Below are 27,538 nucleotides of genomic sequence, written 5' to 3' on the forward strand. Positions count from 1 at the left end.
TATTTGGAGTCTAACTCCTTGACTTCCTTGTATAATTTAGATATTGGCCCTCTATTGAATGTAGGGTTAAGTTTTGACTGTTTCGAAGCTCTGACCCAAGTCCTAGACTGGATTTGCCAAGTCTATCCCTGGATAAATACACAGAAAGATAGGGTGAAGTAGTGTGGTATGGATAAAATCAAATTAATTGTATAGATCTGTGTAATTAACAAGGAAAAATAAACTATTTTAAAAGTGAACATGATTGCTGGGTGGAGGGCAATAATGGGGGGAGGATGAGGAGAGGAACACCCATATATAAGGGGAGGGAGATGGGTTAGGGGGTTGTTGGCCCAGAAACCAGGAAATTAAACAATTGAAATTTAAATAAGAAATACCCAAGTTAATAAAGATGGAGGAAAAAGAATAAATTAATGTAGGTTTTTGCTAAATTACAAAATAAACAAAGACACTCATGAACTAACTGCTTATTTTAATTTAGTGTACTAGGTAGAAGTGAGATGGTCCTAGAAAGAGGCAAGAGACAGTATGCAGAGTTCCTGGAGAAAGGTATCAGATAGTGTCTATGTCTAGCCCAACAATTTTGCTGCTCTTGAAGGCAGATTCTGCCTGGAAGTTCTAGAATGTGATTCCATTCAGGCGGTGCCAGATGCTGCTTGTGTTATTTGCTACTGAGTTGAAATAGAGGCTCCAATGCTCCAAAGTTACTGTCCCTGCTACCAGTCACATTGGCTGAAAGAGCAGTTACTTTGCAACCTAAAACATATAGCATAAAGAGAAGAACAATGAATTCATGTGAGGAAACTGACTGCTCTGAAACAAGAGAACTGGGCAGGAGGAAGTGTCCTAGAATGTTGGTACAATAAACTCAAGGTTTGCTCAGGTAAGTTCAGAAGTTACAAGAAGCTATTGTCTCAAGCCTGCCTAACTCACAATAAAAAGTTGGCCTCCCTTTGTTGGGTAATTTTAACAAAAACTAAAGTCATCTGAGATGAGGGCACCTCAATTAAGAAATTTCTTCCATAAGACTAGGATATAGGGAAGCCTGTAGGGCATTTTCTTACCTAATGACTGATGGGGAAGGTACAAGCCCATTGTGAGTAGTACCATCTTTGGGCTGTAGTCCTGGGTTCTTTAAGAAAGCAAGCGGAGCAAACAATGAGAAATGACAATAAGTAGCACTCCTCCATGGCCTCTGAATCAGCTCCTGCCTTTAGATTCCTGTTTTAGGAGTTTCTGCTCCAGCTTCCTTGATAAACAGTGAAGTAGAAGTCTAAGCCAAATAAATCCTTTCCTTTACAAGTTGCTATTAGTCATGGTGTTTCATCACAACAATAGGAACCTTAATTAAGACATGTCCCATATAAATCAGTTAAGAAATAGGCACTGATTCCCAGTATATAAAAACCTTTCTGGAGGATGTGGTACAAGTAACAAACAAATGCATTTTTAAAAAGTCTGGAGTAAATATAGGCATTCGTAATCCCCATGAATAATAGCTTAGATTTATGAGTTTCTATTAAACTTTCCCAGGGTAGCTATCTAATCTAGAAACAAATAAGAAAGCAAAAGCTAAGGAATCCTGATTTCCTATAGAGTATTAAATTGCTGACATGGTAGTTAGCAGTTGGAGAAATATTAAGCACCTCACTGGCGAAAAGCCTGGCATATCAAGGCTTTCTCTGGATTGATGAAGGAACAATTATTTACCTTCTGCATACTCTTCCTGTCACTTACTTGCACTGTGCACTTTGAGGGCTTTCTTCAAGGTGGAGGTCAGGGGAAATGGGCCCTGATCACAGAAAGAACCAGTATAGTCATCCATACCAATGGCCCAAATCATGGCACCTCCAAAGTTGTTGTTCTTAAGCCACTGAGCCTGGTTAAGAAAAAAGGACAGCAGGAGTCACTTGGTTTCTTGAGACTCAGGGTTAGGGCTCAGAGCATCCAAAGAACTAACCTTACCTTGATGTGAAAGCTCTTGACATTGTCATAGCCAACCCACTCATTGCCATGGAAGGCATAGGGCACCTGCTGAGCAGCATTCCAGACCTGAATGGCTCCATTTTTCAGGAATGCACAAATCTTTGAACAGTTAAGAATTTCAGATAATGTAAATATTATTTCCATGTAAGAAAAATGTGCACATTTATTTGATTTCCTTCCTTTGATTGTCTCCACAAGGTTTACCTCAAATCTGTAATTGATTAGATTTCTAGGAAACTAACCCTACAAATTTGTTAGAAAGATTTAGAGTGTTTTATTTTCTATACTAGAGGTCACCCCAAGGCCTTGCTAATGCTAAATAAGAAATTTACCAATGAACTACATCTCTAGTCCTTTTTTTATTTGAGAAAAGATCTGAGTCTGTATAGACTCACTGCAAACTGATGATATTCTTGCCTCTGTCATATGAATACAGAGTTAATGGTTATGAGGCACCATGCTTGCCAAATATATTCATAATATATTACTATATACTATGCAACTATTTTTTATTTCTGTGGTATTGGGGACTAAACCCAGGGTTATATACATTCTAGGCAAGAGATGAAGAATTGATATATATCTCCATGTTTTTACGTGTTCACAAATCGTCCACAATTTTAGTGTTTGGTTTCAGGATCCATGGTATTCTGAGACATTTGTGTGTGTGTGTGTGTGTGTGTGTGTGTGTGTGTGTGTGTGTGTGTCTGTGTGTGTGTGTCTGTGTGTGTGTGTCTGTGTGTGTGTGTAAATACAAATATAAAGAGTGTGACCTACTAATCGAAAGAACAATGTGTTAGTAAATGCTTATCACTTTTGGTTACTTGGAAGCTATGGAATAAAAATTTTAAGTCCTTAAAATAACATTCAACTCAATTTAAGAATAAGATAGAATAAAAATTCAGAGTCAGTACATTTTTCTTCTTAGGCATATAAAAATTCACAGAGCACTGTACAGCCAACTACTAACCTCATAATAGGCCCAGAATCCAGTTTTCTTTGTGTAGGGTCCTGGATGGCCACCACGATTGCTAGGGGCACCAATTTCTGTTTTAGTGGAGTCACTCAGAATGAAAGTGTGTCCATATGCTGGAAAGCCAACAATGAGCTTCTCAGGTGATACCCCTTTGTTCTTCCAGTTGTGCATTGTATATTTCTGCAGTAGCAGAAATTAGATATGGTGTCCAAGCCACAGACCATCTATGAATAATTATGTTAGCTATTTATTATAAGCATTCAAATTTCTGTATTAACCTAAAAATGACTGCTAATTTCTTACAAATAATTTCAGTATATTAGAGTTTATACTAAATGAAACATGATTGATGACTTAAAACAATGAGATTTGTAATTAATTGTGTTGTTTTTGTACTAAATCTACATATGATTTATCTTACCACTTCTCTATACAGTATCTTACTATGTTGTAAAAGGCCTTGACTCCAGTTTCAGCTGGAGATTTATAGAGAGGACTGTTTTCTCCAGTGTAACCATCCCAAGATCCATGGAGGTCATAGGTCATGACTTGAATGTAATCCAAAGACCTAGGGTAAGGGGAAATTACTTAAAATCATTTATTTTTATTAATTACTTTATTTATAACCCCAAAGTTGCCCCCTTTCCTGCACTTTCTTGTAGAATTCTTCCTATCCCAGCATCCTCTTCATTGCTGAAAGTATGCAGCCCCTGGGTATCCCCCATCCCTGGGGCATCAAGTCTCTATGAAATGAGGCACATCTCCCACTGAGACCAGACAAAGCAGTCCTCTGCTACATATATTTTGGGAGCCTCAGACCACCCTGTGTTTGCTTTTTGGTTGGTGTCATAATCTCTGTGTGATCCTAGGGATGCAGGTTAGTTGACAGTGTTGGTCTTCCTATATGGTTGCCATCCCATTCAGTTCCTTATATTCTTCCCTCAACTCTTCCAAAGGGATCCCTGACCTTAGTTCAATGCTTAGCTGTTAGTATGTGGATCTGTCTCAGTCAGCTGCTGGTAGACTCTCTCAGATTAAAGTAATTTGTTATGATTATTTTCCACACCTATTCCAGCAAAAGATGACCTTTCCAAGGCCTCTGAACAAAAACTTAGATCAGTAAGACATCCCAGGAATAAAAAAACTGGGCCCAAATCCCATGGGGGTGAGAACTGGACCCTCAGAGATGTGGACACTCCTGAGAACTCAGAGGAGACTACTCTCTGCCCAAGTTCCCGACCCAAGAGGAAATTGCCTAGTGCCGTCTGTGCTCCTAGGCACAAGGACCTAGGAGTAGTCAGGGGCATGGCTCATTGAGCTTCTACCTGTGCCAAGAGCCGAAAGCCAGTCACCAGGAGTGCCTACACACTTGAGAGCAGAGGTTAGACCAACTTCTCGGCTTTAGATGACCTGTCAGGTGGACTAAGGTCACACAACGGCAGAAGTTCTCTGGGACAGGGCACTTCTGGTTTCTGGCTGTGCCCGAAACTGAACTGAATTGATCAAACAGCTCCCTGAACCTAAATCGATTGGGGGAGAGAGCTAAACACGCAGAAGTTCGGATAATCCTGAGAACACAGATCAGACCAACACCACTGCCCAATTCTGTCCTCATCCCTAGCCCAAGAGGAAATTGCATAGTGCCTCTGGATACTGGAATATAGGAGCAGTCAGCGTCAGGAACCTGCTGAGTCCAGCCAGTGCCAGAAATGAACTGAACCAATCACACACCTCCCTGCACCCAAATCCTATGGGGGAGAGAACCTGGACCCTCAGAAGTGCTGAAACTCCTGAGAACTCAGAGGAGACTACTCTCTGCCCACATTCCTGACCCAAGAGGAAATCACCTAGTGTCATCAGTGCCCCCTGGGCACAGAGACCTAGAAGCAATCAGGGGCAGGACCCTTCAGGTTTCTGCCTGCACTGAGAGCTGAAAGCCAGTCGTCTGCAGCACCTACACACCTGAGAGCAGAGCTCTCTGTTCCCATATCCAGCTAAAAGAAAACAGGTCTACAGAATGCTGACACACAGGCCAGCATTCTGACACAGAATCGTCAAGCCACTGTAAGAGACAGCAAGGCAAGCTAACACCTCTGATGGCAAGAGGCAAGCTCAGGAACTTAAGCAACAGAAACCAAGACTACTTGGCACCATCAGATCCAAGTTCTCCCACGAAAGCAAATACTGCAAATGTAAACACAATGGAAAAGCAAGACTTAGATATAAAATCACATTTTATGATGATGATAGAGGACTTTAAGTAGGACATAAATAACACACAAAGAAATACAGGACAACACAAGTAAACAAGTTAAAGCCCTGAAAGGGGAAACAGAAAAATCCCTTAAAGAATTACAGGAAAATACACAAAATGAGGGAATTGAACAAAAACATCCAGAATTTTGAAATGGAAATAGAAACAATAAGGAAAGTACAAAGAGAAATAACACTGGAGAAAGAAAATTTAGGGAAGAGATCAGGAGTAATAGATGCAAGCATCACCAGCAGAATACAAAAGATAGAAGAGAGAATATGAGGGGCAGAAGATACCATAGAAGACATAGACACAATAGTCAAAGACAATGTAAAACAAAAAAAAAAGCTCTAATCCAAAACATCCAGGAAAACCAGAATTTTCTCCTGTCACATAATAGTCAAAACACCAAATGCATAAAACAAAGAAAGAATACTAAAAGCAGAAAGGGAAAAGGCCAAAGGTCAAGTAACATATAAAGGCAGATCTATCAGAATTATATATTCCTTCTCACCAGAGGCTATGAAAGCCAGAAGATCCTGGACAGATGTCATACAGACCCTAAGAGAAAACGAATGCCAGCACAGGCTACTACATCCAGCAAAACTCTCAATTAACATAAAGGGAGAAACCAAGATATTCCATGACAAAACCAAATTTACAGAATATCTTTCAACAAATCCAGCCCTACAAAAGATATTAGATGGAAAAGCCCAACAAAGGAGGGAAACTATACCCCAGAAAAGGAAGAAAGTAATCTCCTTGAAATGAAACCAAAAGAAGAGAGGCACACAAACATAATTCCATCTCTAACAATGAAAACAATGGGAAGCAACAATCACTGTTCCTTAATATCTCTGAACATCACTGGACTCAATTCACCAATAAAAAGACATACACTAACAGACTGGATACACAAAGAGGACTCAGCAATTTGCTGCATACAGGAAAGACACCTCAGAGACAAAGACAGATACTACCTCAGAGTAAAAGGCTGAGAAACAAATTTCCAAGAAAATGGTCTGAAGAATAAAGCTGGAGTACCCATTCTAATATCAAATAAAATCGACTTTCAACCAAAAGTCATTAAAAAAGATAAGGAAGGACACTTCCTATTCATCAAAGGAAAAATCCACTAAGATGAACTCTCAATCCTAAATATCTATGCTCCAAACGCAAGGGTACCTACATTCATAAAAGAAATGTTAATAAAGCACACATTGCACCTCACACGATAATAGTAGGAGATTTCAACACCCCACTCTCATCAATGGACAGATCATGGAAACAGAAATTAAACAGGCACATAGAGAAACTAATAGAAGTTATGAACCAAATGGACTTAACAGATATTTATAGAACATTTAGCATAAAACAAAAGGACATACCTTCTTAACAGCACCTCATGGTACCTTCTCTAAAACTGAGCATACAATTGGTCACAAAAAATCCTCAACAGATACAAGAAGATAAAAATAATCCTATACATCTTATCAGATCACAATGGAATTAGGCTTGTCTACAATAACAACAATAATGACAGAATGCCCATATATACTTGGAAGTTGAACTATGTTCTACTCAATGATAACTTGGTCAAGGAAGAAATAAAGAAATTAAAGTTCTTTTAGAATTTAATGAAAATGAAGGCACAACATACCCAAACTTATGGGACAAAAGAAAGCAAAGCTAAAAGAAAAACTCATAGCTTTCAGTGCCTGCAAAAAAAAAAAAAAAAAAAAAAAAAAAAGCAGGAGAGAGTATAAGTCAGCAGCTTGACAGCACACCTAAAAGCTCTACAACAAAAAGAAATAAATAAACCCAACAGGAGTAGAAGGCAGGAAATAATCAATCTCAGGGCTGAAATTAATCAAATAGAAACAAAAAGGACTATACAAGGAATCAACAAAATGAGGAGCTAATACTTTGAGAAAATCAACAACATAAATAAACTCTTAGCCAGACTAACCAGAGGGTATAGAGTGTGAATCCAAATTAACAAATTCAAAAATGAAAAGGAAGACATTACAACAGAATCTGAAGAAATTTAAAAAATCATCAGATACTACTGCAAAGACCCATATTCAACAAAACTAGAAAATCTGGAGGAAATAGACAATTTCCTAGACAGATACCAGGTACCAAAGTTAAGTCAGGAAAAAATAAACCATCTAAACAACCACATAGATCCATAAATAGAAGCATTTAATAAAAAAGAGCCCACGACCAGATGGGTTTAATGCAGAATTCTATCAGATCTTCATAGAAGATCTCATACCAATACTGTCCAACCTATTCCACAACATGGAAACAGATGGAGCACTACCGAATTCCTTCTATGAAGCCACAATTATATTTATACGTAAACCACACAAAGACCCAACAAAGAAAGAGAACTTCAGACCAATTTCTCTTATGAATATCAATGCAAAAATACTCAATAATATTCTCATAAACCGTATCCAAGAACATGTAAAAAGGATTATCCATCATGATCAAGTAGGTTTCATCCCAAGTATGCAGGGATGTTACAATATATGGAAATCCATCAGTGTAATCCACTATAAAAACAAACTCAAAGATAAAAAACCCCATGATCATTTCATTAGATGCTGAGAAAGCATTTGAGAAAATTCAACACCCCTTCATGAAAAAAAGTCTTGGAAAGATCAGGAATTCAAGCTCCATCCATAAACATAGGAAAATCAATATAGAGCAAACCAGTAGCTAACATTAAAATAAATGGAGAGAAACTTGAAGCAATCTCACTAAAATCAGGGAGTAGACAAATGTGACAACTCTCTCACTACTTACTCAATACAGTACTCAAAATACTAGCCAGAGCAATCAGACAACAAAGGGAGGTCAAAGGGACACAAATTGGAATGGAAGAAGTCAAAGTACCAATTTTTGCAGATGACATGATAGTATACTTAAGTGACTCCAAATGTTCCACCAGAAAATTACTAAGCCTGATAAACAATTCAGCAAACTGACTGGGTATAAAATTAAATAAAATAAATCAGTAGCCTTCTACTACTCAAGGGATCAACAGGTTGAGAAAGGAATTAGGGAAGCAATGCCTTTTACAATAGTCCCAAAAATAAGAAATACCTTGCTGTTACTTTAACCAAACAAGTGAAAGATCAGTATGACAAGAACTTCGATCTCTGAAGAAAGAAATTGATGAAGATCTCAGAAAATGGAAAAACATTCCATGTCCATGGATTGGCAGGATTGATCTAGTAAAAATGACCATTTTGCAAAAAGCAATCTACAGATTCAATGAAATCCCCATTAAAATTACAACTCAATTCTTCATAGAGTTTGAAAGAGAAATTTGCAAATTCATTTAGGATAACTAAAAACCCAGGAGAGCAAAAACTATACTCAACAATAAATAATGTCTGGGGGAATCACCATCTCTGACCTCAAGCAGTATTACAGATCAACAGTGATAAAAAACTATTTGGTGTTGGTACAAAGACAGGCCGGTACTTCAGGGAATAGAACTGAAAGCCTAGAAATAAACCCACAAAACTATGGGCACTTGATGTTTGACAAAGGAGCTAAAACCATCCAATGGAAAAGAGATAGCATTTTCAACAAATGGTGCTGGTTCAACTGGAGGTCAGCATGTAGAAGAAGGCAGATCAATCCATTCTTATCATCATGTACAAAGCTTAAGTCCAAGTGCATCAAGGACCTCTATATCAAAACAGATTCACTCAAAATAGTAGAAGAAAAAGTGGGGAAGAATCTCGAACACATGAGCACTGGAGGAAACTTCCTGAACAAAACACCAATGGCTTATGCTCTAATCTCAAGAATTGACAAATAGGATCTCATAAAACTACAAAGTTTCTGTAAGGCAAAGGACACTGTTGTTAAGACAAAAAGGCAACCCACAGATTGGGAAAAGATGTTTACCAATCCTACAACCAATAGAGAGCTCATATCCAAAATATACAAAGAACACATGACGTTAGACTGCAGGGAGACAAATAACCCTATTAAAAACTGGGGTTCAGAGCTAACCAAAGAATTCACAGCTGAGGAATGCCGAATGACTGAGAAGCACCTAAAGAAATGTTCAACATATTTAGTCATAAGGGAAATGCAAATCAAAAGAACCCTGAGATTCCACCTCACACCAGTCAGAATGGCTAAGATCAAAAACTCCGGCAACAGCAGATGCTGGCGAGGATGTGGAGACAGAGGAACACTCCTCCATTGTTGGTGGAATTACAGAACGGTACAACCACTCTCGAAATCAGTCTAGAGTTTCCTCAGAATATTGGACTTGAACTACCTGAAGAACCAGCTATACCTCTCTTGAGCATATACTCAAAAGATGCTCCAACATATAACAAAGACATATGCTCCACTATGTTCATAGCAGCCTTATTTATAATAGCCAGAAGCTGGAAAGAACCCAGATGCCATTCAACAGAGGAATGGATACAGAAAATGTGGTACATCTACACAATGGAATACTACTCAGCTATCAAAAACAATGACTTTATGAAATTCACAGGCAAAGGGATAGAACTGAAAAATATCATCCTGAGTGATGTAACAAATTCACAGGAAAACACACATGGTATGCACTCATTGATAAGTGGATATTAGCCCAAAAGCTCAAGTTACCCATGATACAATCCACAGACCACATGAAGCTCAAGAAGAAGGATGAGCAAAGTGCAAATGTTTCACTTCTTCTTAAAAATGGGAACAAAAATTTTTATAGGAGGGGATATGGAGGCATAGTTTGGAGCAGAGACTGAAGGAATGGCCACTCAGAGCCTGCCCATGTGGCCCATATGTATACAACCACCAATGTAGATAAGATGGATGAAGCTAAGAAGTGTGTGCTATCAGGAATTGGATATAGATGTCTCCTGAGAGACACAGCCATAGCACGTCAAACATTGCAGCAAACAACTGAAATGAGAATGGAACCCCCATTCAAGGAATTAGAGAAAGGATTGAAAGAGCTGAAGGTGCTTGCAACCCCATAAGAACAACCATGCCAACCAATCAGAGCTCCCAGGGACTAAACCACTACCCAAAGACTATGTGTGGACTGACCCATGGCTCCAACTTTATATGTAGCAGAGGATGGCCTTGTTGGGCACCAATGGAAAGAGAAGCTCTTGGTCTTGCCAAGTTTGGACTCCCAGTGTAGGACAATGTCGGGGTGTGGGAAGGGGTGTTGGATGGGTAGGATAACACCCTTATAGAAGAAGGAGAGGACGATTGGGAGGAGGCTTATGTCTTGAAAACTGGGAAAGGGGATAACATTTGAAATTTAAAAATAAAGTATCCAATTTAAAAAAGTTTTAAAAAATCAAAAATAAAAAGGAAGTTATAACAGTGGAAAAAAGCAAGAAAGAAAACTGCTCATACTATAGTATTACAGGGCATGGTACATCACTCACTGTGACAGGTGGGGAACATGATAGCCAAATTGGATTGGGGAGATGACACCGGCAAGTGCAGCAGTGATTATCAGCCTGGACTTTTTGTTCTTGCTCACCTCCTTTTCAAAAGCTTTACGTATTTCCTATAGAGTAATATGATATAACACCATATGTTTGGAATTAATTTAGCTCTGTAAATAAAATACATGCTAAAGCACTTCAACATCTTTTATCTTACTTAGTCAACATTTCAATAAAGTCATTGTGGTAAATGATGTTAACACATGGCTAATATTCATAGGTAATAGAGATTATTCCCAATGTTACACAAAATGTCAGCAACCACTCAAAATCAAGGTAAAGGTCCTAGATGTCCTCGATGTATCCCAGCATCACCCTGCTCTGGAACTACATTTGCTTTGATGCCCTGGATTCAGCTTTCAGTTGGGTAGAAATTTGCTTTCATTTGTTCAATAGAGGACCTTTTTATGAGGCTGATTTTCATTTCAATGGAAGGGAGAAAGAATAGGTAGATGACAGATCAATTTCAGTATGAGATGACAATTCCTTGGTGTGTCCTGTGATTCAAACATTACTTAGAATATTAGGTTTTACTATTATTACAACATTATTTGGGAATACCAGAAGGAATTAAATAGACTGCCTCAGAAAACTGCCATGTAGACATTAGTCAACGTGACCAGGATGTTCTACTAGAAGATGCATTATAAGTGAGATGTTTTACTGTCTTTAAATATTGAACCCGTATATTGCACAGTGTGTGGTTTTGTTCTCCATTGTGTCAATGAAGTAAAATTAAGTGTCTAGAAATTATAAATATACTGAAAGCATGCTTTAACTAAGAGTTCATATACTGTTTTTTGATAGTTAAATCTGTTCAACAAAAAGTAAATTGCCACTATAGAACTTTCATAATATATATACATGCATACAATCAAAAATAATTAAAATGGAACCACCATATAAGTAGGCAACCATGTCTTTACTAGATACAAAAAATTAATTAAAAGCAAAATGTCAGAAACTAGTTATCTCTTTGGGAGTTATTGGCTAGTCTGTACCCTTGCACACTTTCTAATTGGATTTGGAGACCACTCCACAAAATAAAACCCACACTTGGCATCATTATCAAAGCAAAGAACTTATGACTACACAGGTCATTGATTTTAGGGAATGATCTACTATTATTCTGCTAAATGGACGTAGATGAAACAAACAACAGATAACCAGTCATTATAGTCATAGATCAATACATCTCTCAGTTCTCATCAGAGAATTCTCGATCCTAAATTGGTTATTATAGTCCCTCATTCAGATCCTGGCTGATAATCTACTGTTCAGACTAAGAAAAAGAATCTGTCTTGAGATCATAAAATATATAGATTATAGATTGTTTTCAGCAAGAGAGTCAAAAAAGTTATATTAACTAGAAGTGACAGATGACCACAAGAAAACAGTGTTTCTGAACACAGAAGTATGGATACACATATGAATTCATGGGAATTGTGACAATATTCATATGACCTATATAACACAAGCCAGATAAAATTCTGGCATAGAGAGCTGCTGGAGTAGGGACAGTCAGTTTTCCTTAAGAGTGTAGAAACTAAGAGATTGATCATGCTCCAATGGAAGGCCACTTCCAAGAACATGTGAGCAACAAACATTGGACTAGATGGATTTTAAGAAATAGAACACAAATTTATTTGGGTAGCAACATAATTGAGGAGGTGTTATCAGAGAGCAAATACGACCAAAACACAAAAACTTTTCAAAGAAGTAGTAAAAACGTTCTCACAGATTCATCTATTTACATACATGCAGTCACTATCTATCCTCAATTGCATAGTACCAGACTATGTTCATCACTGAGAGAAAGCATTTTATGTACTGCAGTAAGAAATACCCTCCATAGCCTTAGTAATTTGAACAGGTCCCTAGTCAATGATGTATTTGAAGAAGTTAAGGTAGTAAAACCTTGCTAGAAGAAAGTCATGTGTGGGAAGGAGTTTGAGATTAAAAAGCATGTCCACTTCCAGTTTGCACTTAGTGTTTCATGTTATGGTTCAAGCTGTGAGCTCTGAAAACACTGTTCCAGCCACCATGCCTACTGCTTGCTTACTGTTATGCTAACTCTCTAGATCTTCAAGGGAAAATAAACACTTCTGTAAGTTGTGTTTGTCAAGGTATTTTATCCCAGCAATAGAAAATAAGTAATACTTTAGGAAGCACTTTTTCATCTTTCCATGAACATTTGTTTAAATATACTGTATTGTTTATGCTTTGCATTCCTTTATCCTGTCATTCATCAAAAATATTATGAAATTATATTTTAAAATTTTATTTATTCTTTAAGAATTTCACACACTGTATCTTAAACATATTAATTCTCTTCCCTCAACTTCTCTCAAATCCTCCTGTACCTTTCTACTAATCCAAGTTCATTCACTCTTTCACTCTACGCAAAACATCATACAGTCCAGTTTGTACATACTATCTACTCTTATGGAGTTTACCCTGCAATGTGGTTGATATATCCAGTGACACATAATTAAAGACAATATATTATCTCTCTTCTATTACCAATGTGTTACATATAGCCCACTGTGTTACATTTTATGCCCACTTCACCTCTTTTCTGTTGGAATTTTGTCTGGTTTGTGCTTGCTCTGCTCTTGTGCATGCTGTCACAATCTCTATGACACATGTGTTCATATGTGTATAACCTTGTGTCTAAAAGTCTGTTTCTTCAAAATCATCAACTGTTTCTGGTTTTTAAAATAAATCTGTCCTCTCCATTTGTGGCTTTTTGAGTTATTTACTCTTCTACTCCTAACAGAAGCTTCTCTGATGAGGAGTAAATGATTCCCCAACCTCTAGGCCAAGAAATATGACATTAGAAGTCACTCTGTTACTATGTTCATTTAGAAGAATAATTGTAATCTATTTTCTCTTAGGAACCATGGCCTATTTATTCAGGTTCTTAGCCTCTTTGTCAGGTATGGGTTCTTTCTAGTGAAAAAGGTTCTAAATGAGGTCAAAAGTGTCCAGTTTCTCCTTTAACATATGTGCCACTATTGCATTAGTGGGAATAACTTGAAGATAGGTCATTAGTGTAGCTTGCATGGTTCATAGCTGGGTGACATTAATGATCAGTTTTCTCCTCTGATAGTTTGTATAGCACCTTCAAGCATTATGAATACTAGCCAACAGAAAAGAATGTTCCATATGAGTACCATCTACATTTCTCTATGTAGTATGACTCAAGTATGTGGGATGTTCACCAAAAGTGTTTTGCTATCAAGTTGTGAAGGATAATCAATAGTATTATCGGTGGTTTGCAATATCTGTGGGGTCTATAGGACTATTTGGTAGCATATATTCTTAGGTAGAATATTATATTGTCCACCTCTATAGTAGCTTTACATGGAGTTTGTGTCGGTATGTGTGTGTGCGTGCGTGTGTGTGTGTGTGTGTGTGTGTGTGTGTGTGTGTGTGTGTGTAATCCTTGTATACACATAAACTAATGAAAAATGTGAAGTTGAAATGAATTACAGGTCTTAAAACTCATGTGGTCAAGCCGAAGGTGTGGATTAGCAGTTAAGAACATTGCCTTGTCCAGGGTTTCTGAGTTCAATTCCCAGGATTCATATGGTGGCTCAAAATTGTCTATAACTGTAGTCAATGTGATCTGATGCTCTCTCCTGCTGTGTAGGCATACATTCAGACAAAACACCTATATATGTAATACCAAAATAAATAATATTTGTGTTTTATAAACTACATGTGGTAAAAACATCTAGTATATACCTTGTTGAATGAAGTGATGGTACTTAAGAATCTTTGCAATGATAATACTTTATAAATCTAAATTCATATTTAATTTTGTAATATAATAATTCTCCTTAGAAAGATAAAAATTCAAATCTTCTAGGAATAAAAACGGTATTTATTCCCGATTTCCTTACCTGTGTTAGGATAGTAAAGAGATGTTTGTCCTTAGGAGGGCTTCCATAACAGCCAGGGTACTGCCAAGCTAAGTTAAGTCCATCAAATCCATACTTTCGCAGGAATTTTCTAACTGAAGTAATGAAAGTGTGGCGGCTCTCAGGAGTTGACACCATGGTGATAAAACTAAGGGAACACAGAGAAATGATAATAATTCTTCAGGAAACTAAACACACTGGGATAAAGATGCTTTATTGATTAATATATGCCTCTGAGTCTTTCATCAGGACCTTTCCCCAAGATTAAGTCTCTGCAGTTCTCAGGAAATCCCTGTGGAATCTCTGCTTTTGGTCAACTTTCCATGTATTTAATTATTGCTGATTCTAATGTTCTGTGTATTGAATGCAGCTGTACTGGTTTTGAGTGGAGCTAACATATCAGTGTGTTTGGTCTTCAAATAGTTCTCAAATTTATGTGCTGTCAAAGAAGGCTTACTGCTTATGCATGTCCATTTTCTTTCCCTTCTTTTGGAAACAAAGATGAAAAATATATCAGTTATTCCTCTGGCTTTGTATGCTGAGGTACTTTAAGAAGGACATCTGTTATGAAATAGGTAATTAAATCTTAGGGGAGAACCAGAATATTAATCCAAACATTTAAACATATGAAATACACACTAGTTTTCCAAAGTCTTTTGGTTAGTAATGAAGTTCCACTGTAGACATTTATTTAGTTTACATGTTCCCTTAGTGGATACTTTAGTACTCCATCTAAAACTGTGTAGGATAAGGAGACAGAAATGATGCTACAGATTGTCTTCAATAGTATGTGAATGAAAACTATCTCAGAAGAGAACTTACAGACCAGCTTCAAAGTTCCAGCAACCAATAGACAGGAGTGTTTTCAGCTTGTTGTTTCTTTAAAGTAAAAGAAAAGAGAAATTTCAAATTCCATGGGTCCTCGTATTTAAAATGAAACTATTTATGGTATTGGGCCTGTTCTTATGCTTTAATCTTGTCTTGATATTATACAGTAAACTTGTGAACAATTTTTCTATTAATGAAAATTTATTACAAATTTTGTGTTGCCATAATCTTAAATAACATCAAAGTTACTTGGGCAAATCTAAAGTACAAGATTTTATAAGGTATATTGTTATTTTCAAAATTATAAGATAATTATAATATTTCTCCCTCCAAACTATTCCTTATATAACCTCCCACAGTCTGCTTCAAATTTTTGACCACTTTGTTCACTAATTTTCATTGTAGACATATAGGCATATATTATATATATTACATATATGTCCCTATTATATATTCCTATGTTTTATACATATATGCATAATTATAAGTATTTCTTACATATGACCTTTATCCACATCTCTCCAATCCCTTCCTGTCCCCCTTCCTACTTCTCCCATGCTCCTTTTCCAAAATTCATGCAAAGAATGTACTGGGCAATATTTCTAGTGCCTACAAATCAGACGATAATTAATTCATACCCTGTACTATGAAGTAAAATGATACCTCTTATTTGAAATATCATGTCTTCAGTCTCTATGATAATTAATCCAAAATCAGTGCATTAGAAATGCAAAGACTCTTCGGAATAGGGATTTCAAACTATGAATTTCCAAAGTGCGTCTTTCATGAGAAAACAATACTCAAGTTTTGGGTGCATTGTTATTTTTTCTGCTTGATTCTGGTTCTGTTGTGCTGGAATAGTGATTCACATACTATCAGGTAGTCTTTGATGCAAGAAATCAAAAAGTTGTTATTCCCAGTATAAATAATAGCTTTATTAATAACTATATTCATGATAGTACCATTGATCATGGTAGAAGTTGCCTTATTTTTGTGTTATGTATGAATAAACAGAATGGATATGCAAATTCCAAAGTACCAGGTATTGCTTTATTTTTCACAAAAGACATTTTTATTAAAATGCAGAAAATTCTTCTGATTATCAATCAGACCATTTGGTGTCTATTTTATAGTATGTTCATCCTCTTCCTTGTGCAATTCACTGAGACAATGGAGTTATTGAGTGATTAAATACACAAAGGATGGAAGAAAGTAGCTAATTTTAAAAATACTAAGCACATATAATAGGTAATATGACCTTTTACATATGTACTTATCTGCAGGTGGAATTATAATTTTGGACCACTGTTGCTCATCAAATGTAAAAAGAAACTAAAATAAGTTAAATACAAACATAGGTTGTGAAACTAAACACTACCTGAAAGAAACATGGATAAAACTACAAATGTGGCCTAAACAGTGATTTTTTTCCAAAAGATTCCCATCACACAGGCAACAGAAGGAAAGATGATCAGTGGGATTATGCCATATTGCAGATTCTTACAACAAAAGTAACACAATCAACAGAGTAAGAAGACAAACTAGAATATGGAACAAAATATTTGATAACTATATACCTTGTGAAAGGTTAATAACCAATATATTCATGAATCAAAAGCTCTGAGTGATCAAAAGCATCCTGAATAAAAAATGGGCTAAAATCTTTACACATTTCTTTAAAACAAGATAAAACACCGATAATGGTATGAACAAAAGTATTTTAAGATCATACAATCCAGAGATAATGTTCTTAAAACCATAATGAAATGTCATCTTCACCTGCTATGATTACTATGATAAAATATGAAGCACAACTACATTGTCAAGGAAATCTATTTTTGAAAGAACACTTAGAAGCCATTTATACAGATGTACTTTAATGCAGCCAAGATATAAACTAATATAAATAGTCCTTGAAAGGTTATAATTGTCATTTAATTTCTTTCCGAAGGATATGAAATGAATGTGTTGAAGAAATGGCACAAACAGTGTACAATTTGCAATATGCAAGATATGAAATCTCCTATACTTAGGTGAATGAGTAGACAAAAAGATGTACTAAATATAAGCATAAAAATTCAGCAATAGAATGAAGTGTGTTACTTAACATGGCATGTGTTAACATGGAGTGCATGTTAATAAGAAAATTAGGAGAGACCCATAAAGATACCATGCATGAGTAGACTCTTGAGTATTTGAACTCAAACATAAACCAGACTTGTGCTTATCATGGCCAGTCAGGGGAAAGAGGATTAGGAATACACACAAGAATTACAAAATTTCACTTATCATAACTTGATGATACCACATTTATGCAACATGGTGCTTAAAGTTTATAATAATTATCAACATTTTAGAAACAGCAGAGAGTAGATTAAATTACTGAAAATAGAAGTGTTCAGGGGCAGGCAAGATATCTCAGTTCTTATATATACTTGCCATCAAGCTGATCACCTCAGCACAACTCCCAGTACCCACATGGTGAGAGAGTTAACTCCTGAAAGTTGTGCTCTGATTTCAACACATGTTTTGTGGCATACATATGAACATTTATATGCATCTACAGACACCATAAATGCATGTAACAATTTTTATAGATGTGGTCAAAACAATGTATATATTTATAAATATTTCAAAACTTACATTTTTGTCAAAAATATGTCATTTTTTCTAACCTCAGTTACATTTGGGAGGGAGGAGAAAGCAACCACAATGGGGGAGGGAAAGGGGATTTGGGTGTGGGGAGAGGGAACATGGTCTTGTATTGCCTGGGCGAAAAGAACTGAAGCCCTGAGGACCAGCAGAAAAAAAATGGAAACAGGTGACCTCAGGAGAAAGGAGATTGGGAGGACCCTTTCTGAAATGTACCAGAAACCTGGGAAGTGAGAGACTCTCAGGACTCAAAGGAGGGACCCTAGATGAAAGGCCCTACAGTGGGGAGAAGGAACTTATTGAACACACATCCAGCAGAAAGACAGGGCATAAAGTGAAGGATGGGGTTGCTATCCCACAGTCAAAACTCTGACCCATAATTCTTCCTGTCTGAAAGAATTGCAGAGAAATAAATGGAGAAGAACCTGAGGAAAAGGAGGTCCAGCAACAGGCCCGAAGTGGGATTCAGATTAAGGGGAGTCCCCAAGACCTAACACCATTACTGAGGCTATGGGGCAGTCACAAAAAGGGGCCGATTATTACTGCCCTACAAAAGACCCAACAAGCAGCTGAAATAATCAGATTCAGATATGAAGAGTGTGCCCAACCAATGAACAGAAGCTGCTGAACCCTCTGGTTGAATTAGAAATAAAAGCTGGAGAAAGCTGAGGAGGACAACACTGTAAGAGGACCAGCAGTCTCAATTAGCTTGACACTGGATCACCAAGCAGGCAACATATACCAGCTGAGATGAGGCATCCAACACATATACAGCAGAGGACTCACAGGTATGGGCCCAGTTAGAGAAGATGCACCTAACCCTCAAGAGACTAGAGGCCCCAGGAAGTTTAGAGGTCTGGTAGGGTGGGTGGTGTGGGGACATCCTTGTAGAGACAAGGGGGGAGAATGTATGGGATATGGAACTGTCGTGGGGGTGGACCAGAAGGATAATAAAATCTAGAGTGTAAAAATAAATAAATAAATAAATAAATAAATAAATAAATAAATAAATAAATAAATATTTTAAAATGTGATCAACTTGGAAACTGGGCCTCTACATCAAATCTATCAATCCTGTAGTATTAAGAAGCATTGACATCTGGTAACTATTGACCCCACAGATGCCACATCATATATCTTCTCCTTCTCTTACCTCTTTTTTAAATCATTAAATTCTTTGTAGTCATCCAAATCTTTCCTTTTGGTCATGGTGTTGTTGTTTTCCCAAATCCCAGCAAAAGAATAGATTAGGTGAGTACAGAGGCAAGGGTCAATGTCATCAAGCTTCATACCTCTCACATCTGGCTGATACTGAGGCCAGTTGTTGAAGTAACACATCAGCTGGTAGGCAGAGTCTGTGAGAAGTGATGGTTAAGGATGACAGTGTTCTGTTGGTGCTAATGACCTGTTCTCATAATTTGTCCTTGCTACCTTCCTTTCCTGTACTTCAGATGCCTAATCTCTGGTTAAAAGTGATGAGTCTGAGCTCTCACAGAAGAGCCCATCTTGACTTAAAGTGACTTATGTTCGGTTTTGAAAAATACATAGGGGAAATTTGGTTTACTTATGTGACAAAACATGTCCAGCTGTCATGTAGAGCTAGGTAGTCATTAGTTTATAGCTCTCTAGTGGTCATGCTATAGTGGATAGCAATGAGAACAGAACTAAAATAGTCAACTCTCCACAAAGTAAACCCATCTCAATTTTTAGTATGTTATCTCCTGCTAGGGTTTTTTTCTAAAATAAAATAGAATATAAGTTAATAATAATCTATATTAAGCATAATATTGGATTATAAGTAATTTAGAGAGATAAGAGGCATTGCTAATAGTAAACATGTAGTTAATGACTTACCAAGTTGAACATTCAGTAGGAGGTTGAGTCCTGGAAACAGAACATACATTTACCTGCTGTTCTCTAGGATCTAACTCAGAAGAAGCCATGTGAACCACATTGCTGATTATAGATTGCTATATCCCTAGTAATGCTCTTTTTTAATGGATACATTTCTTTATTTACATTTCAAATGTTATTTCCTTTCCCAGTTTCCTAGTAATGCTCTTAAACCTATTCTTTTACTATTCAGAACTAGCCATTACCCTGTCTTTTACTTTCTATGTAATATTTATTATTGAACATAAAGGCTATAGAAGACAAACTGACATTCACTCTACTTAGGGACCACATCCAAATGTGCCTCTTCTTCCATAGATTGCACGAGTTTAGCCTTATAACATGCAAAGCATCATTTAAAGCAGAGAATTGGGTTTCTCCTACAGCATTGCAATGTTCATTAAGAAGACTGTTGCAAAGCCTTTTGTAACAATGCCAGAAAAACAATAAAGTAAAACTCAAGATGATTTTACTCAGCTTAAATACAGTATGTTTTCTTTCATCATCATCTCACTATGGAACTTAGGCTGGCCATGACTTGGAGTTCCTTCTTCCTCAAAATCTTGAGTCCTAGAATTAAAAGCTTGAACCACCCTCAAGCTGAGCAAACCACTCTTTCTCTGACTGTTTCACTAATTAAGCTTGGTGTTATATTTCAAAATATATTCTGAAGGACACTGAGTTTAAAACTATATAGATTTTATGCAGCTAGTACATTTTGGAATTACATAAAGTATATATAAAATCATGCTCCATGAATGACTGTACTTTTAAGAATAATACATTATGTCATCACTGACTTAGGAAGACTGTATAGGATGATTAAAGAATAATTCTAAGTAATTGCTTCCATAGCACTGCCTCATGTATTGCTGGTCTTCATCTCAGAGAAAGCCATTCTACAGATATAATAAAATAAATAAATAAATAAATAAATAAATAAATAAATAAATAAATAAATATAACACCAAGGAACAAAGAAATATGATCTACCAAACAGAAAATAATGCCTGTACACATAGACAACTATCTATAACTTCCGGAGATCTAGACCTTGGAGGAAAACTTCCAGTTTCTACCTTTCTAAACCAGCATAAATCCTAAATATATTCTAAATACTTGTCCTACTACCCAGACTTAAGTTTGGTTCTTATCCATTAAAGAAACAGTATTGTGGAATCTTGAGCTTGGAACAGAGTTCGACCATTAAAGAAAAGGATCAAAATGCTGAGAACAAGTGACCATGCGGCACCCAGCCTCAATTGCTATATCTATAACTCCTCTACTCAAGACTCAAGGGTAATAGTAAAAATGTGTCAGAAAGATTCTAAGAGCCAGGGGAACAGGAAGATTGTTGTGAGATTCCCTCGCCTAAAAATGTCAAATAAGCTACACGAACTAAATCTATCAATGTGGCTTCCTCAACAAGAACACCAATACAAATGCTAACACAGAAGGGGAACATTTCACATGGTCTCACTCCTACACAATCAAGTATAATTAACTATGGGATGCTAAGACTGGAAGAAATTGTCCTCCCAAGGAAAGTCCCCAAATTGGTTATCCTATATAAGTGCTAACCCCAGTCATCATAAAAATTAAAGCATCATTATAAAAATACTAGTAAAGAAACCATATAAGAAGAAGGAAGGATCTATATCTGATTACACACTTACCCATGATGAAAACAAGCTTGGATATGAATGCCCTCAGTACTGATCCAGCAGGGTCTTCACTGGTTTTATATAACATTTCTGTCCCTAATAATCACAAGAGTTTTCAAAAAGAATTGCTTACTACAATGTATGTATGGTTGATTTGTAAATCAGCATCTCTCTATTACAGACTCTGCTTTTAATGCTATCCATCCTAGCAGGAGGTGAAGTCCACAGTTACTCAAAGTACTCACTTCCTTAATACCCCTTTCCCTACATGTTGAGGCTGAAAAATCTGTTGAGATAAGGCAATCAGGTTTTTATTTCACAGAATTTCCATACCTGGCATCAAAGCAAGTTTCTATTGGCAAGTAAACAACAAAAGCCTTTGAAAATTATTAGCTCTGTTTGAATCTTGTTTGTTCTTGGAATTATTCACATGCTATTTATATGGTCAATGCCTAAATCATTCCTTCTCTCTACTCATGGACTACTTCCTTAACATTCTATTCACATTTGTTATATGAAATGGCCAAGATGTGGGGTATGGGGTATTTAGGGTTTCAAAGAATGTTAGTTACAGAGGGCCAAGGTTTGCAGAGATGAATTCACACTGTGATGTGTTATGTCAAATTGAGATACTTACTGGCACTTTGATATATAAATTTGACGATGAGAGAAGTTCACCACACTAAGGAGTCCTTAGAATAATGAGTTTGCTTAAGCCTATATAGGGATAAGTTTGTGAATAAACCAAGCAATAATAAAAACAAAATAATGCTCACACAATAGAAAGATGAAAGATCAACATACAGAACTGAGAAAGATTCATGAAATAGAAGCGAACAAACAAAGTGATAGCTTTAAGCAATGAAATGTTTCTTAAGAATCAGAAATCAACTAGATAGTAGCGCATACCTATAATATTAGCAACAGGAGGCTGAGGTAGGAGGATTGTTATGAGTTTGAAGCAAGCATTGACTAATAGTGAGTTCCAGAATAATTTGAACTACACTAATACCTTGTCTCCAAAAAAGGGAAGGAAGGAAAGACAAGAAGGAAGGAAGGAAAGAAGGAAAGAAAGAAGGAAGGAAAGAAGGAAGGAAAGAAGGAAGGAAAGAAGGGAGAAAAGAAGAAGACCGAAACTAGTGTGTCCATAATGTCAAATGTTGCTGAGTATATACTATTTTTATGTCAGTACAGTTCTTGAGGCTAGAAACAATTCATAATTGCTAAATACTTCATATAAAGAAGAACAGCATTCCAATGCTAAATAAAAAATTTAAAATAGTTGTGATCACTCAGAGAACATCTTCATACTTCCTGTTGATTCTTTATTCACAAACAAGATGTCTGTCCTAAAAAAAACCTAAAAGACAGAAACTTCTATAGTTCCCATATTGACAGCATAAGTGTGGCTCATCTATTTGATATAATCCATATAGGCAGAAGAACTTCTCAAATTATAAAATTGAGGTGAAAGTTTAGGTATAAAGTTCTCTAGTCTTCCATGATCAGCTCTACTATATTTTATTCTTTTGTCATTTATTATGTGGGTCCTCACCAAATGGCATTTGTTTGCTTAACCAAGATGAAGGTCATCATTAATTTCATCATTTTAGAGAGCTAATGACTAAAATCTCTAACCTTATAGGCATGCTCATGGACTACTGTACTTAACAGCTATTTACCTTACTTATAAAATATACTACTTTTTTGTGGGTGTGGTAAACTTTATTGTTAATATTCAAGAAAATAGGGAGGGCTCCCTAGGCCCCTCCTATTATTATGGTGGTCTGGGATAGAAATTGTGAGCGAGATGCTCACAATTGGGGGCTGAGTGGGGATGGGGACTCTTCAGCTACTGAGGGCTTCTCTCTTGCTCTCAGTGTCCTTGCTCGGGTGGGTGGTCCAGGGTTCCTTACTCCTTGGAAGCCATGAAGTCATTGGGGTCAACCACCCTGTTACTGCAGCCATATTCATTTTCATACCAGGAAATGAACTTTACAAAGTTGTCATTGAGAGTAATGCTGGCCCCAGCATATAATATGGAAAAGTAGGAGTTGTTGTTGCAATCGCAGGCAACAACCTGGTCCTCAATGTATCTCCAAATGCCATCCAGTGGGCTCTCAGATGGCTGCTTCATCACCTTCTTGATGTCATCATACTTGTCAGGTTTCTCCAGGCAGCATGTCCAATCCACAATGTATACATTGGGGGTAAAAATGTGGAAGGCCATGTCATTGAGCTTCCCATTTCAGCTCTGGAATGATCTTGCCAGTGGATATAGGGATGATGTTCTGGGCTGTCCCATGGCCATAAGGCCACAGTTTGCCAGAGGGGCCATCCACAGTCTTCTGATTGGCAGTGATGACATGGACTGTGGTCATGAGTCCTTCCACATTGCCAAAGTTGTCATGGAAGACCTTGCCCAAGGGGGCTAAACGGTTGGTGGTGCAAGATGCATTGCTAACAATCTTGAGTGAATTGTCATATTTTTCCTGGTTAACACCCATGGGGGCATTGACTGAAGGGGTGGTGATAATGATGCTTTTGGCCCCACCCTTCAGTGGGCCCCAGACTTCTTCTTCATGGTGGTGAAGACACCAATAGACTCCACTACATACTCAGCATCAGCACCAACACCACCCCATTTGATGTTAGCAGAATCTTGTTCCTGGAAGGTATAGATGAACTTCCCATTGATAACAAGCTTCCCATTCTCACCCTTGACCATGCCATTGAATATGCCATGGATAGAGTCATGCTGAAACAGTAGACAATGTAGTTGAGTGTTGGGGATTTAGCTCAGTGGTAGAGCACTTGCCTAGCAAGCGCAAGGCCCTGGGTTCGGTCCCCAGCTCCGAAAAATAGAAAAGAAAAGAAAAAAGACAATGTAGTTGAGGTCAATGAAAGGGTCCTTGATGGCAACAATCTCCAATTTGCCAGATGCAGAGAAGGCAGACCTGGTAACCAGAAAGCCAAATATGGCCAAATCTGTTCACACTGACCTTCACCATCTTGTCTAGAGGACAAGCCTGGCAATGCATGAGAAGATGCAGTAGTCTCTGGAACAGGGATCTGCTCCCAATTCACAATCTCTCCTGATCCTCAGAAACTAGTCAACTTGTGAAACTAACTGCTAAATATCTAGCCTCCTGGTTAGGACTCTATCCAGTCCTCTCCGTCATCATCACTGCTGCTAAATTCTTTGTTTTTAAACTCATTTGTCCAAGATAAAATCAATTCCTAAACCTTAAGGACAGATAGCACACACTCACACTCAAACAGGAAAGATGCTTATTTTGGTCTAATCCAGATGGAGTAACATTCTGAGTCACCTTTTAACTGATTCTGCCCACTCCTGTGACCTCAACTGGACTTCAAACTTTAGTTCCAAAGGAATTGGATGAGAGCTTTCCTTTTCCTCTTCCCACCTTTTAGTCTATACTCTGTACACTGGAGAAAGTCCTTCAGATAAAACTTTTAGAATATTCTATAGTGACCAACACTAAAAAGTTGAAATTGATGATGTATGACAAGGGGATGTCATGAACTCTGTCCCGTATGAAATTGAAATTTTCTTATTTATTCTGAGTCTAGCCACTTCTGATTCATAGATGCATCTTTTGCTAATATGTATTTTTCCTTAATTTACTTCACCTATTCCGTTATAATCAGAGATTTTTTATCTCTAATCACCTAGAGCACACTCTTAATCTTGTAACCTCATACTAAGCAACTTCAGCACCACTCTGGTTAATGACAGCTTTCTATGTGTATCGCTTTCTGCACCAGCATAAATGGCTATTTCAGAACCTCTAATGACTTAACCATGTTTACAGGTGTTACTTTGTACACAAAAAGATGGCCCACTTTCAATTATTTATCAATCAATGAAACCTCTCAAAGCATAATAAAAATTCATGACTATTGACAAATACATTCATTGACAGCAGTCACACCTCAAGATATAATAGGCTTAGATATCCTAACAGTAGAAAGGGGTAGCTTTACCTCCTCTTAGGAAAGGAATGTTGCTTCTACATAAATCAGTGTAGTTTTTGTAAAATATATGTCAAAAATAATTAACCATGCCTTTAGCATCAGAAAACAGTCATTATTGTAAAATAAATGGTTTCAAAGTTCCTCATGGATCTCCTGGGTCATACATGTCATCATGTATATTATATAATGATCATTTTTACTCTTGTTGTCTTTTCAAAAGTCCATATATTAATTCAGTTCCTCCATGCTAATATCCACCATATCTCTTGAACTGAGTTCATCATTTTGTTGTCTGATTTAGGGATTGCCAATTAACTGTCAGGAGTAATAAAAAGAGAGGTAATCATGACTAGCTCACCACAATGGCCCAATTCAATAATGAAAAGACTGAAGTGAAATCAGGGTCCAAAATCCCTCATGTTCCACCTCCTTCTCACCCACATTCCTTAAAGTTGCCTCTTTTTATATACAAGAAAAAAGTGTGGAGTGTTAGTTCTCAGATATTTCCACAATAGAGGAGAGTAGTTATGCTTTTTTCTGGTTCTCTTCCACGCCAGAAGCGACCTGAGTTACAGCCTTTTATTCTGTCTTCTTTACACAGAAGTCCCTTGAATTATGACCTTAACTCTAGTCAAAGTTCTCTCACTTAAAAAGACAATAAAAATAAGGAATTTCCTTTGTTCTGTGAGCTTCTATGGAACCCTATATCAAAGTTTCCTACATTATAGACCCCAAGCATTACTTAAGGGTATTTCATCTCAGGGAAAAGTCATAAAAATATAAAGTCCAAGTTGAGTGTAATGATTCACATATTAAATCCCAGCACTCAGGAGGTGGAGACAGGTGGATCTCTGGGTTCAAGAGAAACCTGCTCTACAAAGTGAGTTCCAGGATAGGCAGGTCTACACACAGAGAAACCCTGTCTTTTAAAAATTTAAAATAATTGAAATGATGTTAATTTATATTTATATGTAGAGAGTTCTGAGAACAATAGGAGTGATTCCAAGGTATTCTATCCTGTCAAATAAAACACAGTTGAAGTATAATTTTTTTTTGTTTCAAAGTAACAAGGAGTTAATATTATCACAAAGTAAGAGGAGGAATGAGCCAAGAATTTGAAGCCCTGATTTAGATCACAGCACTGAACACAAAACAAGTTATAAGAACCCCACAAAGTTGAAATTGGCACAAATTTACACAGGTATTGTAGTTAATCTCTTCTTTGTTGTAACCAAATACCTGAGAAGGATCAATTCAAGGAAGAAGTTTTTATTTTGGCTCATGACTTTGGGAGGAATAAGATCTATTACTGTAGGGAAGAAATGGCGCCAGGAGCATAAGCAGTATATCACCTTGAATTGTGTCAGGAAGCAGAGTGGACATAAAGTAGAACCAGGTTATAAACCTAAAAGTTTGATCCAGTGGCAAATATCTTCCACTTAGAGTCTACCAACTAAACTGTCCACAATCCACAAAGGAATACCACCAAATGAAGACCAAGTGGTCAAATGCACCACCTTTTACAGAACATTTTCACATTCTAATCACAACATTCTGAGACTGGTCAATATAAGATCATGTTCATCCTAGCAGATAGCAAATTTTCAAGATTTGTAAACATTCTTCCCATGTACTGATTTTTCTTTGGCCCAATATTTTCTTGTTATTCTCCAATGTTTTTCTTTCAGAATGTTTTTCTTTCTCTCCTGTGCCATTAAATGATTTCAATTTTATCAGGGCTCACAGTTAAGAGATATCAATGAATGTCTGAGTTATTTCAGACTTGGAACTGTGGGTTTTTTATTTTTTATTAGATATATTTCTTTATTTACATTTCATATGTTATTTCCCTTCCT

The 27,538-nt window shown here is 36.9% G+C and overlaps 1 protein-coding gene and 1 pseudogene across 4 annotated transcripts; both read right to left on the bottom strand.

Moving 5' to 3' along the window:
- Positions 1-453: 453 nt before the first annotated feature.
- Positions 454-25,616, bottom strand: Chial1 (chitinase acidic-like 1). Of its 4 annotated transcripts, none has more exon segments than NM_001439424.1 (11): positions 456-756; positions 1,738-1,879; positions 1,966-2,085; positions 2,957-3,142; positions 3,407-3,530; positions 10,658-10,782; positions 14,629-14,794; positions 15,469-15,525; positions 19,280-19,481; positions 19,981-20,010; positions 21,696-21,849. In NM_001439424.1, coding segments are annotated over 11 exon segments (1,323 nt in total). In that variant the 5' UTR covers positions 21,772-21,849; the 3' UTR covers positions 456-661.
- On the bottom strand, positions 23,596-24,694 carry LOC148006743 (glyceraldehyde-3-phosphate dehydrogenase pseudogene; annotated as a pseudogene).
- Positions 25,617-27,538: the final 1,922 nt, after the last annotated feature.

This window comes from Rattus norvegicus, chromosome 2 (assembly GCF_021556685.1).
Source record: "Rattus norvegicus strain SHRSP/BbbUtx chromosome 2, alternate assembly SHRSP_T2T, whole genome shotgun sequence".
Classification (NCBI taxonomy): Eukaryota; Metazoa; Chordata; class Mammalia; order Rodentia; family Muridae; genus Rattus; species Rattus norvegicus.

What these genes read in the sequence shown, in the direction of transcription:
- Chial1 (XM_087620273.1), bottom strand. Translation starts at nt 14,784, where the DNA reads ATGGTGTCAACTCCTGAGAGCCGCCACACTTTCATTACTTCAGTTAGA. An exon ending in TCAAGGCCTTTTACAACATA is followed by an intron (nt 3,143 to 3,406) that starts GTAAGATACTGT and finishes CTGCTACTGCAG; the next exon opens with AAATATACAATGCACAACTG. An exon ending in CCTCAAAGTGCACAGTGCAA is followed by an intron (nt 757 to 1,737) that starts GTAAGTGACAGG and finishes TATATGTTTTAG; the next exon opens with GTTGCAAAGTAACTGCTCTT.